Consider the following 17,881-nt stretch of genomic DNA (forward strand, 5'->3'; position numbering starts at 1 on the left):
TTTAAAAGATTTTATTTATTTGAGAGAGAGAGCAAGCAGGAAGGAGGAAGAGGAAAGAGAGAATTTGAAGCCAACTCCTTGCTGAGCGCAGAGCTTCCTATGGAACTCGATCTCAGGACAGTGAGATTGGGACCTGAGCCAAAACCAAGAGTTAGAGGCTTACATGACTGAGCTACCCAGGTACCCCACAAATTAATTGTTATTGACAAAGATGAAAATAAATAAATGTAATCTTTATTCTTAGGAAATGCAGTATGCTTATGAGAGGGCCAAATGAAGTAAAGATCTCAAAGGTTGCACGTATTTGCATAGAGTAAAGTAGAAGGGGCTGTGTTGTCATGTGTCTCATGACAGAGTAGGGATGATCTACTCACCCCTAGATGCTGTGCTAAGCCCTGAGTACCACGTTATGCCACTTAGTTTTAGGAAATCCTCATCCTTTGCAGTAGACCGTTATTGTCCATTTTGAATGATACACATTAGTAGCTTTGTTTGTATTTAATTTTAAAATTTGTTTTGGTTTTAGAATTTTATAGAAGTGATAAGTTTACTGAGATTTGTGTTGATATCCAATTAGTAGTGCTAGTATAAAGATCATTTGTGTCAACAACAGGGATTAGGGAATGCTTTCTTACTTTAAAGGGGATTAGTATATTACTTAATATTGACAAATATTTTTCTAACTTATCTCATTGTACTATAATCACTGTTTAATGAGTTCATTCCTCCCATTAGCCTGCGAGCTCCGGGAAGGCATATTCACATTTTCCTTGACTTTGAGCCTCCTTTATGTTTATTAAATAAATGAGTTGATTAAACATAATAAATAAAGAGACACCTGGGTGGTTCAGTGGTTACGCATGTCCCTTTGGCTCAGGGCATGACCCGGGGGTCCTAGGATTGAGTCCCACATAGGGCTCCCTGCATGGAGCCTGCTTCTCCTCCCTCTGCCGATGTCTCTGCCTCTCTCTGTGTGTCTCTAATGAATAAATAAATTCTTAAAAAATAAAATAACAAAATAAAAATAACAAGTAAGTAAATAAGTTGATTGACTACAATTGGAACTGTATAATACCTAAGGACTAAGCCAACACATAATGAGGTTTCTGTCATGGGAGACATTTAAGCATAAGCTACCATTTGAAGACTCCTAAATCCAGTGAGGCTTAATCTGTGTCCATCAACGTCCCTTTCAATTCTGAAATAGGGGGGAAGATCAGAGTTATTACTTCCTCCTCTGATTTTTTGGCAGAACAGAATGATTGCATTTGAGATCATTTTACCCCCCAAAATAAATTGTCTGAATAGTATTTATCATACCATCACGTTAAACTGCTGGGGTTTATTTATTTTCTCAAAATCTAAATCTTACCCTTAGTAGTTGGGTAGGTGATTTAGTTTGTCTCCCTCACAAAGATGTTGGAACTCTAAGAGTTATTTGGAAAATGGCTTCCTAGGAGTCCTGTTCCTCCCATGGTATGTGTGCCTGTGGATGTCTCAGTACGCATCACGAGAGATAGCTGTGTAAAATGAGAGGACTCATGCAGCGTCCAGAGGAGCCACTTTTGTCCAGAGGAAACAGATTTTTGGAGTTGTCAGGAGGGTGGAAACGTACAGACAGCAGCCAGCCATATCTCTTCATCAGTTGATTTTTTTTCTTCTTCTTTTTTTTTTTTCTCCCCTCTCAGCAGTTTAATGTGAGTGCTTCTCTCTCACCTCATTTATTTCAGATGCCTCAGGAACAGTACACACACCACCGGAGCACCATGCCCAGCTCTGAGGGGCCACAGGTATACAAGGTGGGCATTTATGGCTGGCGGAAAAGATGCCTGTATTTCTTTGTCCTACTCCTGATGATCTTAATACTGGTGAACTTGGCCATGACCATCTGGATTCTCAAAGTCATGAACTTCACAATTGTAAGTAAAAAGACACGTTTCTTTGGCTCTTCTTGGGGGAAGGGAAAGCATGGAGCAAAAAGGAATGGGAAAAGTGGTGGTAGTCGGTTTAAAAATCTCTTGCAGCCTGGCATTTGGTTAAAAAATATTTCTGTTCGGTTCCTTGTGGAGATCTTCCTCTGTCTAATCTTTACTCCTCAGTAGCTGGGTATCCAGTTTAGAGGCATTTCCTTCTTTTCCAGTCTCTTGTATGCTTTCCCTCCGTTTTGATAACCAGGTTTCTGTATCCTATAGTCTTTAAGCCCTTGGAGTATATTATGCAGGAAGACATAGGGGCCAAAATCAAAGTACCAAGTTTACCCAAATTTTGGTAGTGATTGTGAAAGGGTTTGTGAGGTAGAGGGTAGCAGTATCTGAGTAGAATGAAGTTTTGTGGATTATCTAAGAGTTTTAACTGTGTCTATATATGCCTGGTAACTAATTACTGTGGTCAACTGAGATTCTCCTTGATTTTTAGGAGGCCAATTTTCTTTACCACTGCCTGAGCAGGATAGAAATGAGAGGAGGGTGGCCACATCTCCTTTTTTTTTCAGAACCTGTGTTTATGCTTCTTTGAAGAAATTCTTGCTTTTCGTAGTTAGGGGCACTCTACACATTTACTTGTTAAAGTTTAAATGAAAAGAAAATCCTGGAAATAGGATTTCTGATATTATCCCAAGGTTTCCCCCCCTACCCCCCAGATTTCTTAGAGATTCTGGCAATATAAGCACCTTCACTCTCAGTGAATGTATGATGGGTAGTAATCTGCTGCCCTGAGATTCCTTTATTGTGATGTCAAAAGTAAATAATTAGCTTGGCAATAAAGACAAATCCCTTTTGATAAAGAAATGTGACCGTAATGCAACTAACTGTAAAGTTTTCATGTGAAAGTCCTCAGTAGGATAGCGGATTTTTGTCTTTTCCGGATTATAAAGTTCATTTTTATCTTTAACACACTCTGTGTAGTTGTACTTGTCTGCCTTTGCTGGGGCAGTGTTTTCTGCTTAGGCTGCTTTTCTCGATCTGCCTGGTATTCCTATAGCTGCCTGGGAAAACCGTTGATCCTCTTGTAGCTCCATTTATCTTTATCTTATTGTCCTCCTCAGCCTGGAGAGTAATTTTTTACCTGTTTTTCACAGACAAACTTGGAGAAGAATGCATCTTTTAAGAGCTTATGGCCCTGAGAGGTATACAGACTCCATCTGCTCTCAAGTCCAAGTGACCACAATTCCCATCTGTTGAGGTGCATGTTATCTGATGTGTTTATTTTTTAAAGATTGATTTATTTATTTGAGAGAGAGAGCACATACATGCACAAGTTGTGTGAGTGGCCGAGGGAGAGGGAGAGAGTGAATCTGTAAGCAGACTCCCTGCTGAGCACAGAGCCCTACATGGGGCTGGATCCTAGGACCCTGAGACATGACCTGAGCTGAAGTCAAGAGCTGACCACTTAACTGAATGAGCCACCCAGGTGCTCCTATGATGTTTTTTTTTTTTTTTAATGTTTCATGAACTTATAAAGTAGTAAAGCTTTTTGCAGTATTAAATGAGAAAAGACTGAAACTAGGGCAGTAGAATGGGGAATAAAGATAAAAAAGACATTTAAAAGATGATGTTGGCATACCTCAATGAAGATGTAGGAGATGAGGGATTGGAAGAGATTCTAGAACATTCCAAGGTTCTGGCTGGTGAGAGTTGGATAGTAGGGTACAAAAAGCAAAATAGAATTTATTACTTTCTCCCTTGGAACTTAGCTGGAATTCATGTGCCTTCGAGTGCTCTATTTGGGCTATTTCTATGATTTTTTACCTAATCTGGTGTGAAGTTTAATTTATAGAACCTGAAAGATTGGAGGTGAATATAATAGAGAATATGAACTCAAATCTTGAGTTCATACAAATCATACAAATATGACTTCTAGGAGTGTGTTTTATCTGGCAAGCTTAATAGTGAGAGGTATATGTAAATGTATATTGAGTGACAATTCACTTTGATTATATGTGAGCTTGGGGAGCAATATGACAGTAAGGTAATAATCTATTTGAAATAGGCTATTTCCTGTAGTTAACTAAATTGATCGCCAAAGTTAAGAGTTCTTAAAGCTTTACCAAACCAAGTACTTACTGAGGTGAGAATAATGCCATTATTAGCCATAATTGGTGCTTTATAATCATAATGCATTTGAGCAAATAGAGCTGAAGTGTCAGAAAATTGATCTTTCCCTGCAAGTTAAAAGCATATTTTTCCATCAATCACAGTATAAAATGTATTCTTTTAGAATTATAATTCTATTCCACAAATAGTAATTTACCGACAGTGAAGATCTTGAAAAAGAATAAGGTATTAACCAATTTTATATTGGAGTATGTTGGGTGAAAGAGCAAGGAAATCAATGGGATAACAGTTAAGCATTTTATGCAGGGATTTTAAAATATCAACAGACAAGAGTGATTTTTTTTTGTACATCTGGAATGTTCAATAATTTTCAATTTGGGAAAGTTCACAGTATAATCAAGCCCTCTGAGTAATAATGAACCAAGTGAATGATGTCATATAAAAGTATTTGGGAGGACTTGGCAATTTATCCAAGCCTGGATATCCAGAATTTTACTTTGTGGTCAGATTTGTATTCTGTGCCATCCCCAAGGATATATGCTGGAAGAGCCCTTCCATTAGAGCAATCTGGACAAACATCCAACCAAGCTTTCTTGGTCCCAGAGGTAAATCAAAAGACAAATGATTTTACTCTCCTGTGTTCTTCACAGAATATTCTGGTGTCTGTTATAAGGCAGGAGAGCAATATTATACTTTTATTCTCAATTTTACCCTACATGGGGGAATATGTGGTCTCCCTAAACTATGAACACCTATAATTCAGATTATCTTGGTTAATCACACATTGTGCTATTCAAGGGGATTACTATTTGCTAAGTGTTTATTCTGTTAGTTGATTTTATGAGTCACTGTGCTTGGCTCTTAAAATACAACTTATTTAATTTTCACAACAACTTTATAAATTAGACATTATCTCCATTTTAGTAAAGAGCACTCAGAAAAGTCAGCTAATAAGTAAAATAACTAGTGTTTGACTTCAAAACTCAACCCTTTTCACTACAGTGTAATCCTCTCCCCAATTGCTATAATGATCTGGCTCTTCAACAAAACTGTAGAGCTGCCACAATGGCCACTGTCTTTGTGGCTCTCATCTGGTCACAAATGTCTCTCCCATCTGAAATAGCCATTGAGATTTTCTGCATAGAGTAGTTGCCTGATTGTTCAGGATATTCAGTCCTCGTGTCATTTCTCTTTGCACTATGTGATGACCCTCTCCCTCCACTGTCTCAGCTTTCTGTTTGATCTCCATTTTGTATTCATGTAAACATTTAACATAAACTTAATAATTACTTCTGTGTCATAGGTTGACATGGAGATTCAGTGCGTTAATTTGTGTTGAGCATTTATGGTAGCCTCTGACCCATAGAAGACATGATACTGGCAACAGAAAATCATGAGACACCGAACACCATAGTGTGGTGTTTAAGGGTTCATACTCTGGAGATGGATGCTGTAGATACAGATCTGGCTTCTGCTACTTAATTTGTCAAGTTCCTCAGCCTCTCTTTTCTGTGGTTACCTGGGAGTAATAGAAATACCTACCTATTTATTGAATTGTGAAGAGTACATGAAGTGATGAATATAAACTAGAGTGGAGCTTGACATGTAGCAAGTTATGTTTGTGTTTGCTGTCATCATCGCCATCATAACTTTTTGAAGGCTTATTTTGTGCCACCAAATTTTAAGTATTATCTAACTTAATCCTTATGCAAGTAGGTAATATTATGGTACTAACTTTATAAGGCAAGGGAGAAGCTCAATAACTTGATTTGTGATCACATAGCTCTTAGGTGGCAGAGTACAGATTTGAATCCAAGCAGTCTGTCTCTAGAATCTGGTCTGTTAGTCACTGTGATACATTGTGGAGCAGCATAGAAAGTCCTAGCATTGGGGCAGAGTGAGGTGTTAGCTGGTGCAGTCAGTGGAGTGTGCAACTCTTGATCTCCAGGTTGCAAGTAGTTCAAGGCCCACGATGGGTGTTGAGCTTACTCAAAAACAAACAAACAAACAAACAAACAAACAAAAAATAGTCCTAACATGAATCATGTCAGAAACTGGCCATGAACTACATCACCTTTTTTCTTTGAGACTCATTATAAAAATGAATGCATTGAACTAGGTGTCTTTAAAACTATAAGGTATCTTCCTGTTGGAACACTATGGTATTATCTTTTGGTCTTTGCCTTCCCCATGTGTGATCTCACTCTGTGGAAGGCGGCTGCTCCTGCCAACACATTCTAGCAACACAGTCCAAATAATGTGGCCTCAAAGACCTCTCTAAATACTCCATATTGATCATCTACAATATCATTTAGCACAAGTGGTTATTAAGTGATAAAATTTTACAGGTTTGGGAATTATCAGTAGATGGCGTGATCTCTTAGCATAGTTGAGTATGAAATCATTCATTGTTAGACAAAAGAGAAGCTTAGGAGTCACCTCATCAGATCCCCTCATTTTGCAGATGATGGAATCAAAACGAATGGTGAGGTTGCCTGACCCAACTCTATTGCCCTAACCATGCCAGATACTTCTTAGGAACAGGGATTATGCTCTATTTATCTTTGTAGCTCTAACTCAGTGCCAGTACGCAGTAGGCTTCCAATATGTGCTTGTCGATTGTCAGTTGCCTTTGTGCAGATCACATGCATGAGATACTGGATGTCCAGTACCTGGTCAGTACAGGTCACATGAAAAGTCCTCAGTAAGTGATAGTTTTCTATACCTTGTTTAAGAGATAATCTAACTTCTGTTTCTCCATTCATTAAAATTATAAAATTCCAACCATTTGTGGTTACATAAGAAATGGACATCTATTTGTTTAATAAAAACTCAGAACTTAATGATTTCCCCATATAATCCTCATAAAAACCCTATAAGGAAGGCACCACCATTGCCCATATTTTACAGGTAGAGAAACGGAAGCTTGGAGAAGTAAGATAACTTGCCCAAGGTCATGCCGCCAATGAACAATGAAGCTGTGATCAGGTCACAGAGAGTCTGGCTCTAGAGCCTAGCCTCTTAATCAGTGCACTATGCTGCCCATTTTCTAAGTGCTATTTTTCATGAAGACAAATTGAATTTGTTCAGTGCAATGTCTAAAACATGATTTATTTACCCTAAAGTAAGGTAAAGATCCACTGAGGGTCAGAGAAAGGCATTCTAATGCTTGTAAATTGGACACACTGTAAAACAGTCAGAGCCAGAGAGAATGGACAGTGTGTCCCATAACTCAGAGCACTGGCATACCATCTGTTTGGAGAAGGCTCAAGGAATCACGACCCAGTCAAACTAACTCAAGTAGAGGGGAGTGAGGATACATGTGCCTGGGGACAGGGAGAGCAATCTCATGGGTACATGGGAGCACCTCACAGCAGAGGGACCCAGAGCATTGGCAGGAACTGAGGCTGCTTGGGGGACATGCACCTTCTGGCTTTCCTCAACCACATGGGCATCATGCCCTGGGACATTTGCTTCTGTTTGCAGGCCAGGTTTTTTCTGCTCTTTTCTTCAACTAACAGTCTGTGTTAATTCTTTGTTTTCCACTTTTTGCAAATATCTGCCCTTGACCTTCCCTTTACAATGATGACCTTTCCTCTCCAGCTCCCACCTTGTTACCCAGGTGAAATCCCAGGGGAGAACCTCATTAGCCCACATGCTGCACATCACATTGTGACTTGTTTGCATGCCAAGAGACTTGGGTAAGATGCCTCATCAGCCATGGGCTGGCAGGACAAAGTCACAGTATTGGAGTCCTTGTCTCTGAGCAGCCTGGCCACCCTTCCCTCCCATTAGGTGAGAAATAAACTTGAAAATAATGTCTACATTTGATCTTCTATAAACATTGCCTTTTTAAAACTTTTCTCTTTCTTCTCATTTATTCTCTGAAGTCTTCCCAGATTAAGCTGATGACACCATCTTCTGTGTTTTGCTGCACCTGTTGTCATGCAGAGGGGGCACATTCAGTACTACATTTTTTTTGGCCCTTTCCCTTGCTAGGCTGTGAGCTCCAAGAACCTTAAACTGTTTATATTTGAATCCACAAGTTTATGTACCTTCCTTAGCACATAGTATTTAGAATGTTTATTGAATAAATGAATGGGGAAAAATCATGAATAGCCTGTCACTTTAAATTAAAATGTGTAAAGATGGGTTAATACAGCTTTATATAGCTTTTAAAATGAACTATTAGTTCATTTATTAAAGTAGACAGATCATAAATGAGATGAGTACTTGAATTTGATTATGAGAAGGTATTTTTAATACAGACACTCCCCCCTGTGTATCAACTACCTGCTACATTTTAATTATATGAGAAAAGAAGGGTAATAATGGAGTGTGAAACAGAATTGAAACAAGAGATGTCATCCTAGTTAATATACAGATTTGCTCAGCAAATGAAAGAAAATGGTATTATTGGCTTTAGTTAGACTTTTCATTTAACACTGTTAATGAATGTTGTGTGTGTGAGCAGCATTCACTTTAGCTTCCACATTGAAGCATCATGCTTCTGACCCTGGGTGCCTCAACTCTTGTGACCACTTTTTATTCGTTAGCTAAAATTCATCAACCTGAAAAACTGCCAAAATGTTATTTTTTAAGGAGACATGAATATTATAATGTAGGTAAACAAAAGACAAAAGTTCATTCTGTTCCATGATTGGAGCCATCCTGCAATATGGCTCTGCAGTGTCCTATTTACATTGAAGCCTACTGTGTTTTGTTCCTTTATAAGAATGAAAATCTTCAAGGATGATTTTAATCAATGTAACTGCTGCAAAGTGCTGTGAACCAGGCTTCTTACAAATTTATACAATTTATTGGGTATATTTACTTCTATTCAATCAGTATTTCTTAAGCACACTATTTGTGCAGTACACTGTGCTTTATTTGGACAGTGAAGATCATAATAAAGACAATCCTGTACTTTAATAGATCATATTTTACTAGGAAGTAAAAAAATGCATGCATGATATTAATCTGTTCTAAAAATGACAAATACTTTAAGGGAGCACCAAAGAAGAAATCGGCTAAAGCTTGACGGCACTGGAAGGTTTGAGTCTTAAAGGATGAGTAAAATCTTTTGAGTTATGTTTAAAGCAGAGAAAGCACCATGATTGTAGCCTGGAATGGAAGTAGTGTGTTAAACTTGGTTGGGAAGCCTCAGACACTGGGATACCAATATTGAGACCCCAGGCTCCAGGAGAAAAATAATCAGGTGGGACAGGAGAAATGTGGAAGCTGACACTAATAAAGCCAAAAAGAATGTAAGTCATAGGCAGGCTTGAGAAGTCAGACTGAGAAACTTGAGCTCTAATTATAAACAAATGACTCCACAATGTTAACCTATTATTTGGACAATATCCATGATTTTTGCCACTTATTATTTTTTTCATATACTTAAAAATTCCTTTAAAATTTTTTTATTAAAGATTTTGTTTATTCATGAAAGAGAGGCAGAGACACAGGCAGAGGGAGAAGCAGGCTCCCTGCAGAAGCCTGATGTGGGACTCAATCTCAGAACCCCAGGATCATGCCCTGAGCCGAAAGCAGATGCTCAACCACTGAGCCACCCAGGTGTCCATAAAGATTCCTTTTTTATGATTCTAGAATTGAGAAAAACAAAGAATGTCAGCCGACTCCCTGGAAATATTTTTCTCTTCATACATCACATGTAGCTGCTCACACATGGAATTTTAGATCTTCTGGGTTATGTGTTCTGTTACTCAGAACTTTGACTTACTCGCAAAATTGGAAGTTGTGACCAGCTCTCTCACTCTCATTGAGCCATGAAGCAATGGTAAGAGAGATGTTCCAAATCCGAACGGGTGTGTTACCACAGAGAACTTGAAAATCAATCCTTCCACAGCAGGCAGGGGTTATTCAGACTGTAGAAAGAAACAGCAAAGATGAGGAGGTTTCAGGTCATTTGAGTCGCCTGAGAGTCATTAGTTAGGGTTTCTTAGCTCGGAGTGGCTTTGTAAATACTTTGTCTAGACATTCACTGTCTAATATGAAATTAAAATTAAATAACATGAAAAATGCAGTTCCTCAGTCACATTAGCCACATTACAAATATTCAACAGCTACTCTTCTGAGCAGAACAGATAGAAGACATTTCCACCACTACAGAAAGTTCTCTGTTACAAAACAGGTCTGGACCCTACTAACCTACCTCTTAGGTCTTAGTGTGTACACTCAGACCACTTTGAATAAAAAGTTTTCATTTCTGTCCATACAATAATTTTTGCATTTTCTTTTTATGTTCTGGATAGTTTTTAGGACCTGGAGCCATGGGATTAAGGTAGAAAAAGAAAAAGCAAACAAAACTCAATTTATCAGAAGGAGAAAAAAGTTTCTTTGAATCTCATGAACAGATGGCCCAGAATAACTGGTTTTAATGGCTTGTTCTTTTTCCATACACCCATTCTCAGTCCCCTCTCTTTCTTTCAATATTCCTCACTGGGAGGGTAGTGAGACTGTGATAAATTTTTCACCTTGCATGTGAGGAACAAGGTGCTTCTTTATTGGGCATACCGCTCTATTGAGGGGGGAGAGTCAGGCACAATTTCTGAGCCATATTCTCTCAATCCTGTAAAATTCACAGTTTGGACCAGATGAAATACAAGATCCTCCCTCCGGAGCTTAAAGAGTTTCTGTGTCTAATTACTGGATCCTCCCATACTCTGTGGCTCAGAATAAGAGAGATTCAATCATTTTTTCCTCTAGAAATAAGTGTGTGTTTGTGTGTGTGTCTACTCACACTATATTTAGATAAAAATCCAAGATGCTATATGCCAGGAAGTATATATCACGTGCCATTTAAAAGTATTAAAACTTTAATCTGTTCAATTATTTAATGAGTAATTTGTCTCACTATCCATTGTTGCCCATCAAACTTCTCCCAAACCTAATGGCTTGATGTAACAGCAGTAATTAATTTTGTTCAAGAATCCCTAATTTGTGTGAAGCTCAGTGGGAGTGGATTCTCTCTGTTCCCTGATGTCTAGCACCTGATTTGAGAAGACTCGAAGACTGGGATTGGCTCAATAACTAAGGCTAGAATCATCTATATGCATGTTTACTTACATATGTGGACACATCTCTGAAATGGGTTCCATGAAACCCAGAAAATTTGCACATGTCCCACCATATAAGTTGGGCTTCCTATCTGCATGGCAGCTGGATTCCAGAATGTATGTTTCAGTTACATAAGGTGGGAGTGCATAATGCTTTAATAACCTAGACTTAGGAGTCTGCCAGCATTACTACTGATTTTGTCTGTTGAAGGCAGACACAAAATCTTATCTAGATTCGAGGGAAGAGCACCTGGACTCTACCTCTCCATGAGGGAGTTGAAGGTTCTAGAAAAACATGTGAGATGGGAGATTATAGTGAGTTGAATGGTGACTCCCAAAAAGATATATCCTTGTCTTAATCCATGGAACCTGTTCATGTTACCATATTTGCCCTTATCTAAATTAAGGATCTTTTTAAAAAATATATTTTATTTATTTATTCATGAGAAACACAGAGAGAGAGAGAGAGAGAGAGACAAAGACAGAGACAGAGACACAGGCAGAGGGAGAAGCAGGTTCCATGCAGGGAGCCTGACGTGGGACTCGATCCCAGGACTCCAGGATCAGGCCCTGTACTGATGGCGACGCTAAACTGCTGAGCCACCTGGGCTGCCCGGATTTTTTTTTTTTTAATTAAGGATCTTGATATGAGGAGATCATCCTGGCTTACCTAGTTAGGCTCTACATCCAATAATAAGTATCCTTATAAGAGTCAAACAGAGTAAGACTTGACACATGGAGAAGGGGAGAAGGCGGTATGACCGCAGAAGCAGAGATAAAGAGGATGCCATACCTGGGATGTCTGGTAGCTTATGGAAGATGAAAAAGTTAAAAAACAGATTCTCCTCTAGAGCCTTCAGAGGAAGGACGGCCCTACTGATAACTTGATTTCAAACTTCAGGCTTCGAGAACTGTGAGAGAATTTTTTTAAGCCACCAGTTTTATGGTAATTTGCTGTGACAGTCACAAGAAACCAGTACAGAGACTGCATTGTGGCCTTCTTTGGAGGCTAGTCTGCCACAACAATACCAACACCACCTGCTAATAGCCTTGCAAACTCGACACCCTATATTGAGCACAGTGTGAAGTACCTATCTGTGTTACCTCTTTCCTTCTTCAACATGACCCTTTAAGGAGGTACTGTTATCACCCCTTTAATGAGGAAACTAAAGTACAGACTGCCTACTTAACCTGCCTGACTTTGTTAGCTGGTAAGTAGCAAGGGTAGTATATAAGTCATGGTGAGTCAAAGTTTTGGATTTTAGGAATCCCTGGGTGGCTCCGCAGTTTAGCGCCTGCCTTGGGCCCAGGGCATGATCCTGGAGTTCCGGATCGAGTCCCACGTTGGGCTCCTTGCATGGAGCCTGCTTCTCCCTCTGCCTGTGTCTCTGCCTCTCTCCGTGTCTCTCGTGAATAAATAAATAAAATATGAAAAAAAAGTTTTGGATTTTAGCTTTCTCTATAGATGTTTACTGTCAAAAAAAATACACATCTCATTAGCTGGTAATGTATTTAGTTTATAATATCTAATGGCAATGATAGCGTGTAGGTAAGAGTAATGAGGAATGGGCATTTTGAAACTACTTCAGTAGGAAAGCCTGGATGGCTTAGTCTGTTAAGTGTCAGAATTGATTTTGGCTCAGGTCATGATCTCAGGGGCATGAGATCAAACCCCATGTCAGACTCCATGCTGAGCATGGAATCTGCTTAAGATTCTCTCTCTCTTCCTCCTCTTCTTGCCTTTCCCTACTTGCTTACTCTCTCTCTCAAAACAAAACACAACTACTTTAGTACTGTTTCAGCCATTAACTACTCAAGTAGTTTTATCCTCATGAATATTTTAAGGAATCATACTAACTACATAACTGGTTCTTATGTTCTGGGAATCATGGTTTGTTTGCTTTTTGAGTTACTTTTTTGCCTTCCCTGAATCACATGTAAATATCTAACCACTTGTTGTATTGATAAGTTAGGAGTTAACGACTAGAAAGAAATTCCTTGGTAGGAGCATAGCCCTTCTATTTCATAGAGAAGCCTTCTAGCTGGAATGCTTATGTAGGTAAAATTATGCATTTTGGCCAGATTTTAATTATCAACAAAATTTATTAAATAGAAGACTCTTTAGCATCTCTTAAATTTGCTTTTCTAATAGTAGATGGTCTGTGTTTATTGCTTTTTAAATTTTTTTAAAGTTTATTTTTTAAAGATTTTTAAATTTATTCATTAGAGAGAACATGCTAGACCACAAGCAGGGGGAGTATCAGAAGGAGAGGGAGAAGTAGGCTCTGGCTGAGCAGGGAGCCTGATGCAGGGCTTGATCCCTGGTCCCCAGGATCATAACCTGAACCAAAGGCTGATGTTTAACCAACTGAGCCACCTAGGAACCCCATATTGCTTTAAAAAAAAAGATGTATTTATTCATTTTAGAGAGAGTGCACAGTAAGAGGTGGGGATGGAGGCAGAGGGAGAGCCCAATGCTAGGCTTGATCCCAGGACCATGGGCTTAATTCTAGGACCCTGAGATCATGACCTAAGCCAAAGTCAAGAGCCCAATGCTTAACTGATTGAGCCACACAGGCGGCCTTCTGTGTTTACTGTTAAAGAATGAGTTAGTGGAATTTGGGAGCAGTTTAAGCCTTTTTTAGTTTAAAATAATATGGTAGGATGTGGGTCATTTAATATCCACTTACCAAGTACTTGATATGACCAAACAATGTGATGGAGCCTCTGATATGTGATTCCCTTCTCAAAAAACTAACAGTGAAAAGATCTATGAAATCATTATCTTTACCATGTTGACATAATTGTCATTTCATTTCATCAGGTAATTTTAGGTGCCTACTGTATTCCAAAATGACACACATTCTTACTCTTGTAAAAGTTCTTTGCACCTTAGAAAGCCAGTTCACATCTATTGCATTATGCGATTTTTTACAAATGGGAGAGACATGGAAGGGATAATTTAAGTTTACCCTTTTGATTGAAGGGGCAGCTGAGGCTCAGAGATCTGTTGAAGGTCTCATGTCTAGTAAGTGTGATAGCCTAGCATTGGGGTCTCCCTCTGCCTCCATCCCCACCTCTCTGAAATGTACTCTCTCTGAAATGAGTAAATACATCTAAGAAGAACAATGAGCAATAGAATTTGATAGCAGTTGCCTTTTCCAGACTTAGGCAAGTCATGGAGCCATTGTTTATGGAATACATGGGAAAAGCAGCACAATCTTGTTCTTTAGCTGGCCATTAAATTTGAGTTGGCCACTATCAAGGAGTTTGGGCCATTAATGAACAAGACTGTACTCAGCCATGTTAAGTAAGCATATTTTCTCTCCCTGGCTTATCTCTTAATTACAAGATCAGAGGGGAAGTGTGTTCCTAAAACCCCAAAATAGAGGAAAATGATCATTTGGTCACTTAGTCACTCACTGGGTTAAACCAGTTTCATACTGTTCGTAGTTGGTTGCTGTCTTAGAAATGAATGCTTGCTTTCACATAAGCAATTTCAGATATTCTCAATTGAAACCTGCATTGCAGTTTGGCAAGGAGGATTTCACGAGAGCAGGGATAATTTGTGTCTTGTTTATTCACTGTGGAGAGCTTTGTACTTCTGAATTTCATGGTTTTCTTTGACAAATAGTTTCTTGGTCCCAACTGGGTGAATGGTCGCTATTTGAAATTCTCAGGTCTTCAAATCTGTTGTTAATCTAGTTACTATCTGGTTATACCCTAATGAATGAATAGCAGTCATGTACTCAACACATGTTTATTGATCTCTTCCTGTTGTTTAAGCACTATACTATACTAGGTGCTGGAGGTATAAGGATGAACAAATGCAAATGCAGCTCCTTCCTCAAGGAGCTTGCTGTCCAGTGGAAGAGACAAGTAGTGATCACTTATCAAACAAATAAATGTAAATATGCCACTGTGACAAGTGGATGCTATAAGAATGTAGAAAGGGTGATTTGTATAATTAAAGAGGAGACTTTAAAGATGGGATGTTTAAATAGATGCCAAAGGTGAAACTGAACGAAGGAAGACAAAGGAAAAAGAGATGAAGACAATCAGACAATCTACTAATGTTGTATGTGGATCCCTAGAAAATCGGAAAACCTTAGTTCCCTCTGGGAGAAGTGCTGGATGGTGGTAGGGGGTAGGGTGGTGAGGTAGGTGGGAGAGGTTAATGGAAGGTACCTTTCCCTTGTCACACTATTTTATTGAATATTTTGCAAGGAGTGTGAGCTTATGTAGCATTTGAGGGGTTCAAAAAAAGTAAAATGAGCTAACAGGAGAAAGAAAAATCATAAATATGAAAGAAAGATTAGAATGATACTTGCTTTCTTTAAAAAAACATTTAGCTTCATCATGGCTGAATTAGGGACCTCACCTTTGTGGTGAATACAGATTGTAATTCCCCACACTTGATACAAATATCTTCTGCATTACAAATAAGAAGCTTGTTTACAGTAGAGCTTTGCTTTCTTCATTGACACAAAACAGTATTTGGCAGCTGCAGGATTTCCTGCAGGATTCATTGACTGCAGGATTTCCAAATGGATTATTGTCATTAGAAGGATGGCATGTATTGAGATTTTTTTCTTATCTGTGCCAGGCATGGTACTGAGCACTTAACATGGGCACTTATTGAGTACCTCTAATGATCCCTTTTTCCCAGATGAGGAAGTTGAAGCTTCAAACAGAAGTCACTTGCCAATGGTTGCAATAAGTGACAGACCTGGAACATGAAGTCACCATAAACCCAGAACTCCTAATAACTGTACCATACTTCCTCCCTTGATACCCTTTATGCTGAGAGATCACTATCTTTGTTCCTCAGAGCCCCCAGTCTCCACGCCTGAGCCATTCCAATAATGTCATGAAGAGTCAGCAGCTCAGTATATGAAGAATGCTGAAGGTCTGCAATATCCCCAAAATGAGCTGATTTCTAGAACCTTCTAAATGCCTGTACATTTGGATGAATACTTCTTATTCTCAACTGGTGGTGTGCCTCCCACACCATTTATTGAGAAATTGTCTTCTCTTTCTGTTTTCTAATGGACTTTATTGATTCTCTTCTCTCATATTGGACAAATCACTTATTGAGCTTAGAGAGGTTAAGAGGCCTCACAACCAGAAGACTTAATTACGTTGGAACAAATCCTCTTACTCCAGACTGCCCAGCTGCTTTGCTCATTTTCCATCACACTCTCATTGTCCAGAGTTGATCTGAAGCCATGGTGCCAACTGATGCTTAAGAGAGATCCTGATGTGTGGAAAAAAATGTAATGTTAGAGGCAGTGTGGTTTAATGAGTGTAGAGAAGATGGACCTGGATTCAAACATCAGGTCTGCTACTGATGAGCCAGGTAATATTAGCAAAGTAGCTTAACTTCTCTGGGCCTTGATTTACTCGTTCATAGTAATGAGATCCATAACACCTACTTTGTGGAGTTATGATGAAGATGTAAACAGAAGGTAGAGCTTGGTAGACACCAGTAAATGCTTGCCATTATTAATGTCAGTCTGAGCACTTGGAGAATTGCCTTGCAAAGAGGAGAAGATGATTTGGTTGCTAAAATTTAGCATAGAGTCAGTCATAAGCTGACTTTTAAAGGAATGACTAATGGTGTCTTAAAAGCATATTTAACTTGGGTGTGGCTGAAAATCATTGCTGTAAGAATTACAGTCATTGCAGTATTTTACATGTACACATTATTCCTGATTCAACTTAGAACTGTATGAAACACAAGAAATTATAACCCTTCTAATGGATGAGACAGCCTATAAAGGAGCAAACTACTAAATAGGCAAAGAAATTGTGTATCCAGAAATGTCCCCTGAACAAAATGAAGAAATGCAACAATGTGCTGGAGACACAGATGAGCATATGTCTCTTCAGAGAGGCGGATTTTAGTAGAAACCTGAAGAATGGGTTTGAGGAAGCAATGGAAATGGCTGAGGGAGATTGCAGGCTGAGGGAGAGGCAAAAGCAAAGGCCCTGATGGGGAACAGTGTGGCACTGACAGCATCCCTATGGTGACAACAAGGAAGGGGAGGAAACAGAGAAGGAACAATACACTTGGCACTCAGGTCCCTGCTCTGTGCTGTGTCATTCATGAGAGGCCAGTTGACGTTTAATGACATGTTCCTGATTGGATGATGCTTACATAAGGCAGCTCAAAAGTCCTAGCCTCTTGGAAGCCCTGTGCCCATCACTGACCTAGTCAGAGCCAATATCCCTGTCTGTAAATGAAGATCAATTGTTTAAATGCCCTAGAAATTGTGATGATGGCATGATAGCTGCTGACCTCATAGCTAGTCTTGGAGATGGCGCCACTGTAGGAAATCATTCAACAATAGATATGTTGGAGGACTATATATGAATATACACTCTGTCTGGTTTTTCTCAGAGTCTGTGGCAACCTTAAAGTACTGTAATGGGCTCCACTATCTAATCAGGGAATTATAGCAATCTATTAATTGCCATTTCTGATTTTTTGCATTTAATTAAGGGGAACTCTTGAGAAAATGAAGGACAATGTAACCTTAAAATATGGCTTTGCATCTTGGATAATTGACTATAATTTCTGTTTTTACAGCTTTTCTAAATTGTTTATTTCTCCAGATGTTTCCTAAAACTGCAGTTTTACCTCTTTCCTTTCAATGGGTAAGCGCTGGTTTCCCATAAAAGCTTATAGGGTTTAGTTTTCTCAACTAAATTAAAGCTTAATTAGCCAAAAATCCAGATCTGTGATAT

General features: G+C 39.0%; 1 protein-coding gene across 2 annotated transcripts in view; it reads left to right on the plus strand.

Moving 5' to 3' along the window:
• SGCD (sarcoglycan delta) overlaps positions 1-17,881 on the plus strand; it is a 909,403-nt gene that overhangs the window by 550,547 nt on the left and 340,975 nt on the right. For both annotated transcript variants that reach the window (XM_055325395.1, XM_055325394.1), the window contains one exon: positions 1,731-1,919. In XM_055325395.1, coding sequence (XP_055181370.1) covers positions 1,731-1,919 — 189 coding nt within the window. The remainder of the gene's footprint in view (positions 1-1,730; positions 1,920-17,881) is intronic.

This window comes from Nyctereutes procyonoides, unplaced genomic scaffold, assembly GCF_905146905.1.
Source record: "Nyctereutes procyonoides isolate TBG_1078 unplaced genomic scaffold, NYPRO_anot_genome, whole genome shotgun sequence".
Classification (NCBI taxonomy): Eukaryota; Metazoa; Chordata; class Mammalia; order Carnivora; family Canidae; genus Nyctereutes; species Nyctereutes procyonoides.